This window comes from Salvelinus sp. IW2-2015, linkage group LG17 (genome assembly GCF_002910315.2).
Source record: "Salvelinus sp. IW2-2015 linkage group LG17, ASM291031v2, whole genome shotgun sequence".
Classification (NCBI taxonomy): Eukaryota; Metazoa; Chordata; class Actinopteri; order Salmoniformes; family Salmonidae; genus Salvelinus; species Salvelinus sp. IW2-2015.
Window position 1 is genome coordinate 20,835,139 of NC_036857.1, and position 17,737 is coordinate 20,852,875.

Genomic DNA, 17,737 nt, shown 5'->3' on the forward strand with positions numbered 1-17,737 from the left:
TGTCATGCCATTATGACTGGAAGACAGTAACTCCTCTCTCTGTTTAAACCCACTCCTAATGATAAGCTGTTGGTTGGGAATGAGCTATGCTCATTTAGTATGTAAATTGCAAAAGCTATGGATGCATACATTTTCTCGTAGCCGTGTGTTGCTTACAAAAAATGTTATTTTAATTTCCTTGTAATATTCATCTCGAACACTTATTAGTTTTGTCCATAATACCATACATTCACAGTAAATTTGGTCTCCAGACAAATAGCATTTGCACACACCTAAGTGTTGGATGAAATGCCATCTGTATATTTGAATAGCAGGAATGAGGAGGCAATATAATTTGAATGAACAATAGGACCTTGAATAGCATGGGCCTAATGCATGATTGTATCTAAGTATGTCTACTCTGCACTGAATTTGCTACATTATCCATGTGGTATGATTGTGAAATGTAAGATGTAGTGTAACCAGGTAAAGCAATGGGCTTTACATGGTTACTTTCTTTGAATAATTCACATAATTATGGTATTCAAGGCATGAAGCCCTACAGCTTCTCACATCATAGACAGAGTAGTATGATTGGGCGTTTACATTTTGTGCATTAGGCCCCATGGTTCTCTTTGTGGATATGGAAATATTGATGTCAAATGTAAAGTTATGGGAGACAGACATATAATCGACAGATAATAACAAGTTGTGTGTAATTGAAGCCGATTCCCAGATAGGCTACCTCTACAGACAGTGTTATTGTAATTTAGAAAGTCCGCTTCAGAACAATGAGGGTGAATGACAGTGATTTGACTGTGCTCCCATGCCCTTTGAAACTGTGGAGAGAGTAAGATGAGGCAGGGATCAGGCCAGGGAAGCATTTGATATACAACCCAGCTGTAATTGCACTACAGAACAAGTTGTATTTCCTTTTTTTCTCATCCACTGGCATTTGGGCCTGTGTGAGAGTGTTGTACCACTTTAGCTTGCAGTTTGAATCACTGAAACAGTGGACAGTGTTGTTCTAGGCAGACTTGCCATTGTGTCCTTTTTAGGATAACAGAAATGGGCTTTGCCTTTGTCCAAAGATGGATTGTTGTGATATTACCTGGTGAGGTGGGTTGTACCATAACGGCACCACCGTTGTCTTCTGAAACTGGGCTAATTCAACATTGTCTCTGACAAAGTTCTGATTCCTCAGGTCTCACAAGGAGCAAAAGGAGCACGCATGCACTTACACACATCTTTCTCTTTTTGCAGATGAACATGGACATTTGAAAATATACCTGCCCAAAAAGCTGCTTGAATGTCTACCAAAATGCTCGTCGCTGCCAAAGGAGAGACACAGGTGGAACACCAATGAGGTATGGGCCCTTCTTCTCCTCGCGGTTATCGTTGCAAATGTTTCTGATACAATGTAAAAACACATTATGTTCATTCTTAAGGGTAGGTAGCATAAATGTAACCACATGTAACATATGGATTTGCATTAGTATACGCATCAAAAGTCCCAATGAAAAATGACAGAAAATGTGTCTATTTCTTGTGTTATTACATCAAACCTATCAGAATCCCGAAGTCATGCCGGAAATTGTTTTTGCGGCATGTGACATAATATGGAGGACCCGGCAAGCATGCCAGAACGTACAAACCCTACCGTTACGCTTGTTTACACTGAGCTGCACTGGGGTCGGAAAGCAATCTTGGTTACATTAAGACACTGTGGAGCCGGCATGAGATATAGGTTAGAAAACGTACCTCACTGCAAGGATGGGATATGCCAATACTCCAAATTGTACCTTTGTCCACACTAAGGATGTGACAAATGGACAAATGTTAACGTTTCAACAGCATTTTTTTTGTTGCAGTTTTCCATTAAAACAATAATAAACATTTTCCACATGAATCCATAATGCAGCTGCGCTGCTGCCTGCAACAGTTCGGGTCTCACGGTGCGTCCCTTTCAGATGGTTAGCATTGCACCTGTACTACCATTACTGTATCTCAATTCTACCTCGCAAAGTTTGCATTTCCTTGTCATTTAACTTTTTGCTGCTGTCGCTTGCCTTTCTCTGACATTTTTCCAACTTTTAATGATGACGATGTAGTGGTGGAGAGTTGATTCCAAAATAATTTATTCCTCGACTCTAGCACATTGACTCTCGGTGTCGACTCCCATTTCTGAGTGTCAAGATTAGATTCTGCAAGGAATCGACACCTAAGATTCAGTATTTTTGGAATTGAGAAGACTGATTGGTTGGCGTACTTCCAAGACACTTGCGTCTTTCATAGCGAGCTAGCGAGGAACAGAGAGGCTTGCAATGTCTCGCAACTTCAGTAAAGGAGGGCCTATCATCAATGAATAGGCTAGGATGTTCTACACGCAACAGATCGAAGACTGAACAAACTCACATCATTAGATAAGAGAAAGAGTAGGGGTGTAATCATTAGTCCAAACAGTTCCGTTTTGCAACTAAAACAAGAGTTTCTATTGGACAAATTCAGGTAAGTCCCTTCCTGTTTCATTGCATTTGCTTCTATTTAAGAAATGTTTTGTAACAGAATTTGCGTATTGAATACACCCTAAGCGACACAACGGAAGGAGAGAAAGGAGTGGGCAGGCAGAAAAAACCTGGTGTGCATATGTCTCGCAAATTCACCAAAGTAGACTAAAGTTTTTCTCTTCCTCTCTGGTTTTATTTAAATTAAACAACTTTCCCCAGGCCTTTATAGCCTGTCGACTAGTTAGGCTATAACACAGAAAATAATATGTTTTGTGATAACTGCACTGTGATTAACATTTTGTGGGAGAAAAAAATATATATTTCGGTTTGGGATTTTTCTTAACATTAAGGATCCCAATTTCGTTTAAACAGTTTAACGTTTAAAGTTCACAAACCTAATCCACACTGCTCCATCGAGAAGATTGTAATGTTACTAGTTTTCCTGGAAAACTGCCCTTTTCGTCCTCATGCTATCTAGCAGTAGTCACAGCAGCTGTTATGGAATGGCACATCACGTTGAACAAAAAAGAAGCTGATTGACTGACACTGCCATTCCAAAATGGCTGTGTTGGCTACTGCTAGCTAGTATAAGGGTGAAAAGTTCAGTTTCTGGAAAAACTAGCAGTATTTCAATTTTCTCGATGTATCAGTGTGGATAAAGGTAAAAGTTGGAATACAGTGGCACATCCCATCCTTGCATTGAGGTATGTTTTCCGACCCATATCACGTGCCGACTCCACGGTGTCTTAATGTAACCATGATTGTGTTCCGACCCCAGTGCAGCTCATTGTAAACAAGCGTAATGGTAGGGTCAGTATCTTCTGGCAAGCCAGCCTATTCCATATAATGTAAACTCCCCAAAAAATWACTTAAAATGTACAACCTCAAATTAAACCAAATCGTTTGCACTCATGACTACTGTTTATTTATTTATATTTCGATCTTGTCTAATCGCTGCAACTCCCCAACAAGCTCGGGAGAGGCGAAAGTCAAGTCATGCGTCCTCTGAAACATGACTCGCCGAACCACGCTTCTTAACACCAGCCTGCTTACCGGAAGCCAGCCGCACCAATGTGTCGGAGGAAACACCGTTCAACTGACGACCGGAAGTCAGCCTGCAGGCACCTGGCCCGCCACAAGGAGTTACATGGCTACAGGTTTTAATAAAAGAAATGTGCCAACTTAAAAGCAAAAATGTATGAATTTACTGTTACAAATCCTCTTGCAAGGTTGCTAGCCAACTAGCCTGCGAGTGTTAGCCCTACTAGCCTGCTAACGTTAGACCTACCAGCCTGTTAACTTTACGTGACTGCATGAGTTGCTATCAACACCTAGTTTACAGCTACATAAAGTAATCCAAAGTTTTAGAAATACATGACACCATCTAACCAGTTATCAAATAATGTTATCGGCATATGCGGTTATCTTAGCCAGCAAGCAAGCCAGCTAGCTAACGTTAGCTAGCTAGTCTAGCTAGCAGGCTAAAATAACTAACTAGCCTAGCTAGCCAACCACCATGGTTGACATAGCTAAGTAGTAAGCCAGAGAACAACACCAACTAGTCTAGCAAAGGCAGGAATCCACAGAACACAAAATAAACCAGCAGATATAAAGTAGAGAGAGCGGAGACTTAGCTGAGTTAGCTACCAAAGAAAAGCCAAGAAGGCACTTCAGAGGGAGAAGCCGTTTCACCAGCCGAGGAAGAGTCAGCTAATCCAATAGCGAGCTTGCTAACATGGAGTAGATTCTCCATATGACGTTGAGAAATAGTCATTGTGGGTAGTTTAAAGATATCCGGAAATAAGTTAATAAATATGTAAAAACCCCAAAACATAACTATGTTTGTAGTTATAGGTAACCAGATTGTGACTACAATTAAGTTACTAAGTGTTTGACCACACTATGTTGTTACTTTGGTGAGTAAAAACTCATGCTTCCTACCCTTTAACATCAGACACAAAATCTGTCATTCTGCAGGCCTATATTTGCGCATACATGGTATAAATTCTTGAATGAAWTTTTTTTTTTACTCACATTTTTATAATTCAATATAACTTCAGCATAACTGTTTTAAATTAGTTAGCAAAGGAACAATTAACCCCCCAAAATTGCATTGTTAAATCTATTTTGTTTATGCTGACAAAGTACATATTATCTCAAAATGATCTATCTAAATTGTCTTATGTGTAGCATCACATGCTTATATTTATTTAGGTTCCAACATCAACACCGCTTTTGCAGCTGATAGAATTATATTCACTAGATTTTCAACTTAATTTATTCCTGTTGCTTAGCTTCCCATTTCCAGTTTTTTTGTTTGGCCCTCCAGTCTAGCGGCCAATAGTAAGACATAGAGGAAAAATGTATGATAAAAAATGTAGCATGTCACGGAACACAAACATTTTAACAGTTAAGCTTGTGATTTTCATAATGTACATGCCCAGAGCCCTGTATTCCTAAAGCACATTAGCATTCATTTTGAAGCCACTGTAAAATATTAATTGTCTTAATTTGTCTAGAGGCTCTGTACTGTTTGGCTGCTGTAGAAAGGAATTTGGAGAGCATGATGTTCTCGGCAGATTCTAATTGAAGGTTTCTTCTGCATTGTGAGCACCGTGTCATTGAGCTCCTTAAGGATAGTATGACCTTTGAACGTACCATGATGCTCACTGGCTGAATAAAGCACTCAACCTACACACATAAGAACCTGCAAGTCAATTTCCACGTACACTACATGGGCAAAAGTATGCTCCTCGAACATTTCATTCCAAAATCATGGACATTAATATGGAGTTGGTCCCCCCTTTGCTGCTATAACAGCCTCCACTCTTCTGCAAAGGCTTTCCACTAGATTTTGGAACATTGCTGCGGGGACTTTGCTTTCATTCAGCCACTGCGGGGACTTTGCTTTTCATTCAGAGCATTAGTGGTAGGTCGGGCACTGATGTTGGGCGATTAGGCCTGGCTCGCAGTCGGCGTTCCAATTCATCCCAAAGGTGTTCGATGGGGTTGCGGTCAGGGCTTTGTGCAGGCCAGTCAAGCTCTTCCACACCAATCTCGACAAACCATTTCTGTATGGACCTTCCCCAAACTGTTGCCACAAAGTTGGAAGCACAGAATCATCTAGAATGTCATTGTATGCTGTAGCAAGATTTCCCTTCACTGGAACTAAGGGGCCTAGCCCGAACCATAAGAAACAGCCCCAGACCATTATTCCTCCTCCACCAAACTTTACAGTCGGCACTATGCATTGGGGCAGGTAGTGTTCTCCTGGCATCCGCCAAACCCAGATTTGACCGTTGGACTGCCAGATGGTAAAGCATGATTCATCACTCCAGAGAACGCGTTTCCACTGCTCCAGAGTCCAATGGAGGCGAGCTTTACACCACTACAGCCAACGCTTGGCATTGCACATGGTGATCTTAGGCTTGTGTGCGGCTGCTCGGCCATGGAAACCCATTTCATGAAGCTRCCGACGAACAGTTCTTGTGCTGACGTTGCTTCCAAATGCAGTTTGGAACTCGGTAGTGAGTGCTGAAACCGAGGACAGAGGATTTTTATGCGCTTCAGCACTTGGCAGGCCCGTTCTGTGTGCTTGTGTGGCCTACCACTTCGTGGCTGAGCCGTTGTTGCTCCTAGACATTTCCACTTCACAATAACAACACTTACAGTTGACCTGGGCAAATTTGACAAACTGACTTGTTGGAAAGGTGGCATCCTATGACGGTGCCACGTTGACAGTCACTGAACTCTTCAGTACGGGCCATTCTACTGCCAGTGTTTGTCTATGGAGATTGCATGGCTGTGTGCTTGATTTTATACACCTGTCAGCAACGGGTGTGGCTGAAATAACCGAATCCACTCATTTGAAGGTGTCCACATACTTTTGTAGTGTAGCGTATCCATGTAGTGTATGTATCCGTGGAATAAGAGCTGGATCAAGTTGGATGTGTCTTATCGCTTAGCTTATGTTTATTTTTACACTATCCATTCTTAATTAAAGGAATACCTGTTTAGCCTAAACCATAAATGTAACTGTCGATCACACAAGTTCCTGTTCAGTAGGGCTGCATATTCCACAACATATTCATCCAGCATTATGTAGAACTCATAATTTCAACATAACAAGGTATTTAACATAGGCTGCATAAGAGCCTGGAGGTGTTTCACATTTCATATATTGTATCACACCAATAAGAAAAGATAACAATTCGTTTAGCTTTCTGTCGCGGAAAATGAAAGTGCAAAATGTTATTATTTGTATGCCGTGTGAAAAGAAATCACAGAAGCCATTTGTCCTTGACCTATAGGCCAGGCATTTTACATTATTTCATTTATTTCCAGTGCAGCCACTTTAAAATGTTATGCAAGTGAGACAGTGTATTGCTTGATCTTCACATTTTATTTGTCATGATCTGTTTTTGTTGTATGGATTGTCTCTCTTGTCTACATACGTGGAGACTAGCAGGGAGACTGGAACTAAACATTATTTAGTTTGCTGCCTGAAGCTGGAGGGATTTTGAATGATTGCAATTGCAGAAGTTTCTCTAAGGAAATTCAAAAGCTGCTGCCGGGGAAGGCATCGCTGAATTCTTAATACAATTGATCCCAATGAAGCAAACGTTGTGGTTTGAACACATTAACCGACAGGCAGCGGAATCGTCAGAGGAGCCAAGGCAAAGAAAAGCAGCACTGTTTTATTTGTATAATTCTAAAGTTATTAGCTAAAAGTGTTTCTTATCCCTTTCATTAATTACATTTTAAGTCTGTGACTTTATAAAAGAAAATAGTGTGGAGCAAAGTGATTGGTTGAGAGACCTTCTGATGGTCTCAGCCCCACTGTCATAGCTCACCTGTCACTCCCACATCAACTCAGGACCGCCAAACCTCTGGAGTGACAAATAGTCAACCATCTTCTCTTAAAGGTGCATTTATGAAATAGAAAGGCATTTTGATCCCTCAACAGGGAAGTGATGTAGTGACAAGTCTTTGTGCTTGAATATGCTGTATAAAGAATGAATGACAATGCCAAGATAGAGACAGAGAGGGGAGGAAGCCGTTTTTGGTATTACAGTCAAGCTTCAAGAGTTGAGAGAATTTGTCAGAATTTTGTCACCACTTTTCCTTGGGGTGCAGATCAGTTCAGATCAATGATCCTATGGCTTTATTGAAATTCGATATTGAGATAATTAGTTGTTAATGAGTGAATTAATCGAATTATATGCGTGAAGATTTGATCAAAGTCACTGCCACTAATAATGACAAGGAATTAAAGCAATGTGCAAAACCCAGCCACCCGTACTTTTGATTAACAAATTTGGGCCAGAAATACTGTCGTCATTGGTTTTCTAATTGAGTGAAAAACAACTGGAAGCGTCAGAGCAAACATGATGGTAAATTATTAATGTGATCCGTACCTCAAGACAAAATATGGGTGGTGTTGAAATTAGTGATGTCACTTTTATTTACATCAGAAATCCTTACTTCTAATGTCTTTGTTGCTGTTTTAGATGATTTGTTTTGTATTAGCCTAATCCCTTAGCCCTTTGGAGTAACCTAATTGTTGCAGTGCTGATTTGAATAGGTCTACACATGAATTAACATACACAATATCATCTCTGTATTAGACATGATCTATATTTATCATTCTCTCAGTCTGCCTCACTTTTGTTTCCTTGCCATGTTATGAACAAGTATAAAATAATCCGCTAGCATGTTTTCTAATTGAGGCTACTGTTTTAGCTTGCTTCTCCTGTCTGACCTGCAGAGTTCTCCTAGCAGTCTAAATGAATTAATGGATTTTGAAATTGCTTTCATCAATGCAAGCACATTTAATAAACGGACACAGTTGTGTTTCTGATGTTACTTTAAGAGAGCATAATATATTGCTATTTTTGTTATAGGATTAATGTGATAGGTACGGTACCTCAGGTCAGGTTTTCCAATACCACAAGCAAAGAGAGCATCATACCTAATTATGTTGCACGTTGTGTTAGGAGAGCACTACTTTACAGGGTTGAGAAGACGGAGGGAGATAGGCAACCTTCCCTAAAATCAAGGGCGTTTCTCTTTCATGTGCACCGTGCGAAGGGAACCAGCTCTCTGTCTCTTTCTGTGCTGTGGCTCGATGGTGGCAGGCGGGGAGGGAGGGGATTACAGTCTCTTGTCGGCAGCGATTGTATGACTCTTAGCGAAAGTGACACCTCATCAATTCTCTGCATATATCTGGCGCTGGTTCAGCATGCCTAATGCAACCTTGTTGTTTTTCTCCCCCTCTGATTAAACTCTCAACATTTTGGGTACTATGATAGAGAGCGCCTTTGATGACCACTTCAGCTTGAATGCAGGATTGCTCACAAACTAAACGCTTTCCTTAAACCTAACCTATCCTGATGTGTGCAGCTATTATCATACTGGTTTAAAGATGTCTGTCTCAACCCTGTATGAATTTAAAGGCCTCATCCCTCATAGGTAGGTTGGAAAGTTCTTGGCTTCTACCTTGTTGCTGAATAAGTGTTTGTCATCCCTCTAGAGGTGAAAGAGATTCTCCCCTGCTGCCTCTCCAAATGTGTATCGGAATGGAGCGAGGGTGTGAAGGCAGTTAGTGCCGAGCTATTCATTTTTATCTAACGTTTATGGGGAGAAGGTATGAAGTAATACATTTCAAGCATTTACTGGAAAATTAGATAAACCAATCTGATAAAAATGCGAGGGAAGGAAGGCAGGAAGAGGGCGGAGGAAGGGGGCAGACTCATCCTCTCTCAGAGCTGGTGATAGGCATGCACGCTGCGCTCAGCTTTTAAATTGTCAAAGTGAGATTAAGAGGAAATATGGGGCAAAGCTTGACAATTTAAGCATAGCGGAAATAAAGGGAGGTATGTTTCCTCTTAGGTCGGGCATGCCAGAAATCAGTGTTTTCTCAAGGAGGGAAATATTTGACTTGTATAATTTGTGAACCCTTCACAAAGAATAGGACGTTTTGCACCTCAGGTTCGACTAATGCTGCAGAGAATTACAAATATTACATATTTTGTCTTTTATTGCAGTTTACATACATTGCATTACATGACATTGATATTGATTTACATAAAGTATACTTTAATAACCCCTAAGACTAAAGCTATTCCCATACTTTGTTTCACACAGAGCCACACCCCTTCTTGTAGTCGAATCATGTATCATTTTGTGTCATTGCTCTTTCAGTCAGCACCCTGCCTCCTAATGCTTACTGAGATGAGTCTAGGCCCAGGAGAAACAAATCCTCACCAGAATTCCTCTCAGGTTCACAACCAACTGCTTGCTATTGTCTGCTGGCTGCTCTGGCAGCCATGACCTCTATTTGGCCGGACATTCCTGTTGAGATTAAAATCTTTTTAAAGAAGGACACCTCACACAGAAAGGGCTTAAAGCTTCTATCCCTTCCCAGATCAAACAGAACCGCCTCCATGTTTAGGTTACCTCAGCATGGGAAGGTAGGAGGACTGGAGATGTGTTTTAGAATTTCAATGCCACGTAGCAGTGCTATTTTTTAAATGCATCTCTTGCTCTTTGGCTGTCGTTGAAACTCTGGGTCCTAAGTCTGGGCCTGGTATTCATCCAATGGTAAATTAAGTGGACTGGTCTCCAAAATAGTTTGTTAAATACCCACCAATTTGTATACATTTAAGCCAATTATGGTTACTTTGGATGAATGCCTCTGTTTGTGAGATATCAGAATGCATTAGAAAACATGTCGCAATCAGACTTGCCATATTGAGGGGAATAACGTCTGATCCTCAGTCAAAAAGAGTCTTGAAAAGCAGAAGCGCTGGTCCACAGCAGCAGYAAGCCCGGGCGAGAGGGGACAGGGGACCTAAGCTGGTGTGACACCCTCAGTCCTTAATGAACGCCACACAGCAGCAGGAAGCCCGGGCGAGAGGGGACAGGGGACCTAAGCTGGTGTGACACCCTCAGTCCTTAATGAACGCCACACAGCAGCACTCTGAGAACTGCACTGTGAGGCACAGTGAGCAAAGCCTCCCCCATAGCTGCCCCATAGCTGCCTGCTGCCTCTAAACTGGTGCTGAACCTCTGAGAGACAAGACAGCATCAGCTCAGGCCTCAGTCGGCCCACTACACATTGAATGCCCCTGTCGTCAGTAATAATCCTCTAGTGCCTGCCGCTAACTCTGGCAGTGGCACGGCATGGTGCCTGCATGCAATATGCCTCCTCTCAGGACAGCACCCAGCCAGAGCCTCACTGGAGACTGTACACACTCAGTGGACACACTCACTATACTACTGGGCAGTGGGTGAATCAGACCGACTGGGAGGGAGGGCCAGGGAGGCAGCTAGCCTAGCGATTCAGTGCTGGTCAGACTCAGAAGAACCACAGCTAATGAGTCATGAAATGCATACGACTGAGGAAGGGAGGTAATCTTGGGAGTCGATCACTGACAGTAGGAGATAGGCAGCGATAATGATGAGGACAATTGGATACAGTGGTGTAATCATTCAGAACCTTATCTCTGGCTGGAACGTCATGTCTGTTAACCCTTTCCAAGGCGTTTGTTTGCTACAACTCCCCACTATTATTATTTGAGAATCCAAGGCACAATCTTTCAAAGAGAGCTGCAGGAGATTGCTTCAATCAGATACAGTTTTCATCATTCCTCTGTTCTTTTGTAACGGRAATGATTACTTTTATGTTTTTATTGAACAAAATATGAAAGGATTACAATGGCAGTAGAGCTGAGCAGGCGTCTCTCCTTGTTCTCTCCTTTCAAAACAAACTAGCTACCAATGTCATGTTGTTTCCGTTTGATCCAGATGAAGTTTATTGTATCATTAACGAATCACCAATTTTTTAATACCTTGCTGAAAGCTAAATGAYGTTCATTTACATGATGTCCTTCCTATAGCCCTGGATACTCAGCTCTGTGAGGTTTGTGTTCTTCCCAGAACCGTTTTACTATGGCTTGCAGCTTCTCTAGTGCTGCTGCCTACTGCTGAGGCTGGTGAATCCCCCTCTGAATATCCTGACCTCATTACAACATTGGCTGGATTAAAGCTTTCTCCGATGGATTAGGATGATTCTGATTAGGATGATTGGGCCTGCCCTCATCAAACAGCCAGGTGTTTGACTCCCTTTAATGCATTTTCAGTCATTGCTGCAGCACAAACAAATTAGATATTTTTTTTRCCAGTGCCTGTCAATGTTMTTTTTATGGACATCAGTGCTTGGAGAATTCACCTAATCGAACACAAGGCCGGTTCTGATTAAATGTTTATCTTAGCCCAACCTCATCCTTCCTCTACAGAGTGTAATTAAAATGACTCCCTCCGAATCGCAAATGTTTATGGAAATGTTCATTAGCTTTTCTGGGGCAATCAGTGGAAAGTAAAGGTCATGTTTGCCTGTTTGTTTGTTTGTTTATTCTTTTTTCTTCAAATCGAGATGCCTTAATGTTAGTGTTTTTCTACACCATGAACAGGTGTTCAGTGCATGTTGTGAATGTGAATGGGCCTGGTGATCAGGTCTCAGGTGGAGTTTGGACTGCTGCTTTAACTGGCTGAGATGAAGGGAGAAATACCATTGGATACAGTGGGGATCCATGTCTTTTAACTAGGTCTTGGGGTTTAACGTTATTTAGGGGTTTGAGAACATTTCCACCCCAAATRCATATTATTACGAAAATACTTTGTGCAGAAGAAGCGCAGGCCTCAGCTGCAATGCCTTGGTCGACTTGCCTGGCCTTGTAGCACTCTGCCCTATGTTTTGATAGCTTTACTGATTGCTAGTGCTGTAGCTTACTGTGTCAATTGTGTAGCTGTYGTGTGGCGAGCCTGTTTTTTAGCAACCCACAAGTAAGGTCATTTAGGGAGTCCTGCACGCTACAGGGACCTTTTGGTTTCTTCCCCTGGATGTGCACATGAAGGCAGGGGTCTTCGGCCTCCTCTGAAGACAGGGGTGCCCGCTCAAAATTGCATGACCTCTATTGTAGCACAGACAGGTCACTCCACCTCCTGTGAGAAGACTAAATTGAACCCAGCTTGTGTCTTCGTTTTTTTTCTCTCCCCCACACTCTTTCTCTCGCACTAGTTTCCCTCTCTTACGCTTATCTTCTGTCTCTTTTCCTTTTCCCTCATGTGTTCACTGAGGTGCAAAGCTATTCAGGGATGGAGGAATAGATTTCTTTACCTTTTCGCACTAAATTGCTGGGTCAGGGTTTTTTGGGCGGAACCGTTTTGTAATGGAATTGGACGTTTATTTACTCGAAAAAAGTTCCAATCCTGATTTCTTCTCCAGAGTTCTTTCATCTTGTCTGTGTGCTGCGTGTTTCAGTGAGTTGTAGTAGGTCTCTAATATTTACATGTCTGTGTTAGAGAGAGTAACTGCCATTGTGCTCTCTCTCAGCTCTGGGTGGAAAGGATCAAATGGCAGGAGAGCCATCAGTTCTACTGATGACAGGTTTGTTATTCCATTACGCTGAGTGCATCAGACCGACCTGCAGAGTCAGTGCATGTAATCTATAGGCTACTCTCACTTCCTACTACCCAAATCACATCAAATGTTATTGGTCACATACACATGGTTAGCAGATGTTATTGCGAGTGTAGCGAAATGCTAGTGCTTCTAGTTCCGACAGTGCAGTAATATCTAACAGGTAATCTAACAATTCCCAACAACTACCYAATACACACCAATCTAACAAGTAATCTAACAATTCCCAACAACTACCTAATACACACAAATCTAACAAGTAATCTAACAATTCCCAACAACTACCTAATACACACAAATCTAACAAGTAATCTAACAATTCCCAACAACTACCTAATAAACACAAATCTAAAGGGGTGAATGAGAATATGTACATATAAATATATGCATGAGCGATGGCCGAGGGGCATACCCACAGCATACTGTGCACTGTAAGGGAATGTGATAGGTGCCACTCCTTTCCACACAGGATGATGGATGAGACCATGAGATCATGTGATTCGTGTTTGGGAGGGAGTATTATTTTAATACTAATCCAGTTTGTTCCTCTGCTTAGAGATTGTTCTGATTTGGATTCTAGATAGTTCTGATAGTGTGTACACCGTACATCTCTCTCAGCTAATGATATCAATAACACTTTAGTTACAATTAGGGCGCTGGGAATTGGGGCCAGGGACGTCACAATATGATATTATCACGATATGTAGGTGCCGATACGATATGTATTGCGATTCTCACAATTCTGTATTGCGATTCYATACTGTGATTTTATTGAAATTCAACGTTCCAAACATATTGCTTACCATATGTCTGCTGCAGAGGGACAAGAGAGAGCCATGAAATTCATGGAATTACATGTAAAAATAAGATGGAAAAKAAGCTATGAAGGAAAAATACTGCAGTTTTGGTGCAGGTACAGCCAACTAGCGCAACAATAATAATCTGTGATAGTGCGTTGGTTGGTATACCATTGTTCTTGGGATTTCTGTTTAGGCACTTGTCTATGACACATTTGTATTTCCTAACAGTTGTCTCCAAACTCAGTATCGTTTTTTCCCAGCTGTTTGTCCTATTCAGTCTTTTATCAAGGTCAAACATTTCAGTCACAGCTGGTCAGCGGAGAACACACTTTGTCTCTTTGTATTTTTGTTTTGGAGCCGAGCGAGACACAATGTTCTATTCCACAAGGGGCATCAAAAGATCCCATCACTTCCATATTTCAGTAGGAGCGATGTCGTTGGGTAATCAGTGGAAGGCTGCATGGGTTCTACTACTTCTGCTTCATGGCACCTTTCCTGCTTCTCTCTCTCGCTCTCTCCCTCTCTCTCTCTCCCTCTCTCTCTCTCCCTCTCTCTCTCTCTCCTTTCTCTATCTATCTCTCTCCCTCTCTCTCTCCTTTCTCTATCTATCTATCTATCTCTCTCATTTCTCTTAATCTTGATCTCTCTCTATGCCTTTCCCTCCCTTTCTTCCCTTTCTTGTTGTGTGTGGGGCTTTGATCTTTAAAGGTCCTTGAGAATGAGGAGCCAGCAGCAGCCAGGCAGCAACAGCAGCAGGCTGGGATTCTCTCTGGGACTGCTTGGATCCCTTCCCATCATCCTCTCTCCATCTGATGGACAGCTCCAGTTATGGCAGGCTCAGGCAGTGCCTCTCATACCTCTCCTCTCCCCACTACAGCCCTGATGTATTGGGGGCTTTGCCTACCTGCCTGATAACCCCCTCTTTCATTTTCAAAGAGAAAGGAAAATAGAAATGGAGCTCTCATTGACCTTGTTTGTTACATTGATACAGTGTTACAATATAGTTATTTTCATGCATTTATCTGATCATTTCATGTCTTCAAGTAATTCTTCAGAAACTCAGAGGCAGTTAAGCTGACAGGGGAATTTCCTTCCTCTTTGGTGAGACCTCTCTCCCTTTTCTAACGGAGCTCTGCCTGGCCTGTCCGATGTTAGCACTCACACTGTAAGTGTTAAGCATTTATGAGATTTGCAGAGCAGGAACCTGAGCATTTGGCAGGTTGACAAGACTCTCTAGACGCCCAGCTGACTGGACTGTCATCTCTCCCTGAGTTAAACCCGGGTACTCTGTCAAAAACCAAGGCCCACTTGCATTGAGCTAACAAGGTGTTTGCCTCAACATCCCTTTCTTTTCTTCTTCTGAATTTATGCATTTTAATGGTATTTTTGTTGTGAGCTTAGGCTACTTTCTCAGCTTTTAGCAGACTAGTACTGGTACTGAGAATATGGTGTTTAATGTACTAGGCTATACACTTTAGGCCTACAACTGATGGGAGTATTTTAATTAACTTTTACTACATGGTTATTGACACAACTGGGAAAAACATGACACTTCAACCTTGCTGGAACCTCAGAAGGCCTTTTACACGGCAGAGAAGAGTCTTCCTTTGACCTAGAGTATGTGAACAGGTCATTAAAGTAGGCATGGCTACATGTTCTATACAGTGCTGTCAATCAAGCACACTGCCTGACCTTTGAGGTATTTCTGCATTTCAAAATATCAAAGGTTATCCCCCTTTAGTTGTTCATTGTTTTTATCCTGTCAGAGCTTCTCATTCTGCGTCGTTCTCGGCTGTGTCCCTCAGCTCACCAGATCCAAGACTAGCATAGTTCAGACATCCTCTTGCAGGGACGTCCTTCAGCCTTCTTTGTTAATCTGGGCCACATGTGAAGCCCTTTCTCTCAGAGATGTTTACACATCAATGCAACCGCCGGGATTTAGAAAATGTGCTGACGAGGGCATAATGATCCATCCTGCAGGTCCCACATCACAGACTGGACAGGTTCTGAAAGCCGTTTAAGCACCAAAATAGAACAGTGTAGTTATAGAGCTAAGTGCTCTCTCTGTAAGGCAACTGTTCAAACAATCATATGGTTCATGATTATATTGATATGAGATTAATCCAGTCTACATTTTACATTTCTCCTCTAAACAGTTTGTACATTTCACAAGTGATACACTTTGTCAGGAGGCTGTCTCAGTAAATTGTTGAGATTCGTTGACAAGGCAGAAGACTTCATTCTCCATGATAAAGATTGAATGGTATAATATGGTTTCTCTGGAACCGTTGATTTGCTCTTTATTTATGTGATCAACAATGGCTTGTTTTATTAGGACATTGAGAAAAAAATCACTGGCTTTGTTGTAGGAAAGAGACTGTTCTTTACTGAGATGAATGCTAGAGGGAATCTGTCTCTGCCTCTTAATTACTTCACACAGTGATTTAGCTCTTACTATCTGAACACCTTGTGTCTTCTGGGGCTGTGGAGATGGTATGATGATAATGTTTACCAGGCAGGCTTTATTACCTGGATGGGTTTCAATTTATTGAACATTTCCTGCAGCTGATCCTAGTTCAGCCACTCCCTTGAATGATATAGGCTTATTCAATCCCTTCTATTCCAGTGTTTGCAAAGCCTTGGGCCTCAAACTTATTCAAATGAATGTATAGATAACCAATGTGTTTGACAAATAGCCTAGTACTGATTAGTAACTGCTGAGTTGTGACTTTGAGAGCTGAGCCAGACCAGTTACATTTGTTTGTGCTGTTGAACATCTAGGCCTACTGTATCTCCACTTGCAAACACAGAGATTATTTTTACATAATTGGGATCCTCAATAAATTCTCAAGTCTCTCAAAATGTGGACTCTCATTTTGGAGACAAAGAAGGAGCAGCCAAGCAGTAAAGTTGAATAGGTTTGGTATTCTGAGGGTTGGAGGTTTGTCTGGAGCACTGTACCTCTCCGTGTTAATTGCCAGTGAGATCCTCCAGCACATGCTCTCTAGTTAGAGCCCAAAAGGTTGAGGTGTCGACACAGTGCGCTTCGACAGTTCATTATAACGTGCACTCCTCTTCCCTCCCTCGTTCCTCATATCCTCTCCCCTGGCCTGTCCTTTAACAGAACCTTGAGGAGCCATTGAAATTCCGGGCTGCGTCCTCTTTTGAAATCTGTTGATGAAGCAACGCAGCAGAGCCGCTCAGCGACCGTAGGTAGCTCTGCTAGTCTGCTGTTCTGTTCTCCCAGCGCTGGACATTTTTCAAAGTCATGTTTATATAATTAGCAAGGAGTCAAAGTGTTTGACGATTTCCTAACAATGGAAATGCTTAGCAGTCTCATCTGGACTGAACGGGAGGCTTGACTGCTTCACTGGGACCTGTTCTCAGCTCAAGGAGGGACACACACTCGCTCACTCTCTCGCTCATTAGGAAATGTTGTTAGTGTATTCTCCAGTTTCTATATTCAAAATGTTCACATTTTGGGGGGATTGCAATTGTGAACAATAGCCCAATCAGACATAAAGTAACATCCAGTCGGCCAATCATATGGTTCACTGCAGTTTAGCGGTCAGTGGGTGGTGGTGGGTGGGTTGCTGTAGTCAGGAGGTGTCCATGCACTTAGCATTTGAAGGCCTGAAGACCAATGTCTTGTTTGTGATGTCACTGATAACGTGCCGTGGAAGCCTATTCCATGTATGGACAGGAGTGTGTATGAAGCTTCTGTCCAGGGAGCATGTTCTGGTGACTGGGAGGGTGAGAGCATGGTCTGGCATGGCTGTGCATAGGCGGCGTCTGGTATATGATGGGGGGAGCTTGGAGGTCCATGGGGCAGTGGTGGGTGTGCATTTTCTACTGGTCTGTAGCAGCAACCTGTCGTCTGTGGTGAAGGCTGGGGATGGTGAGTTGTGAAAGGGTGGTGTCCTGGTCCACACCAATTATTTTCAGAGCCTTCTTCTGGATGTTGTCAA

The 17,737-nt window shown here is 42.2% G+C and overlaps 1 protein-coding gene across 1 annotated transcript in view; it reads left to right on the plus strand.

Moving 5' to 3' along the window:
• The window catches only part of LOC111976290 (calmodulin-binding transcription activator 1-like), a 244,186-nt gene that overhangs the window by 18,102 nt on the left and 208,347 nt on the right, over nucleotides 1–17,737 (plus strand). Inside the window, exon 3 of the mRNA XM_024005084.2 lies at nucleotides 1,243–1,346. Coding sequence (XP_023860852.1) covers nucleotides 1,243–1,346 — 104 coding nt within the window. The remainder of the gene's footprint in view (nucleotides 1–1,242; nucleotides 1,347–17,737) is intronic.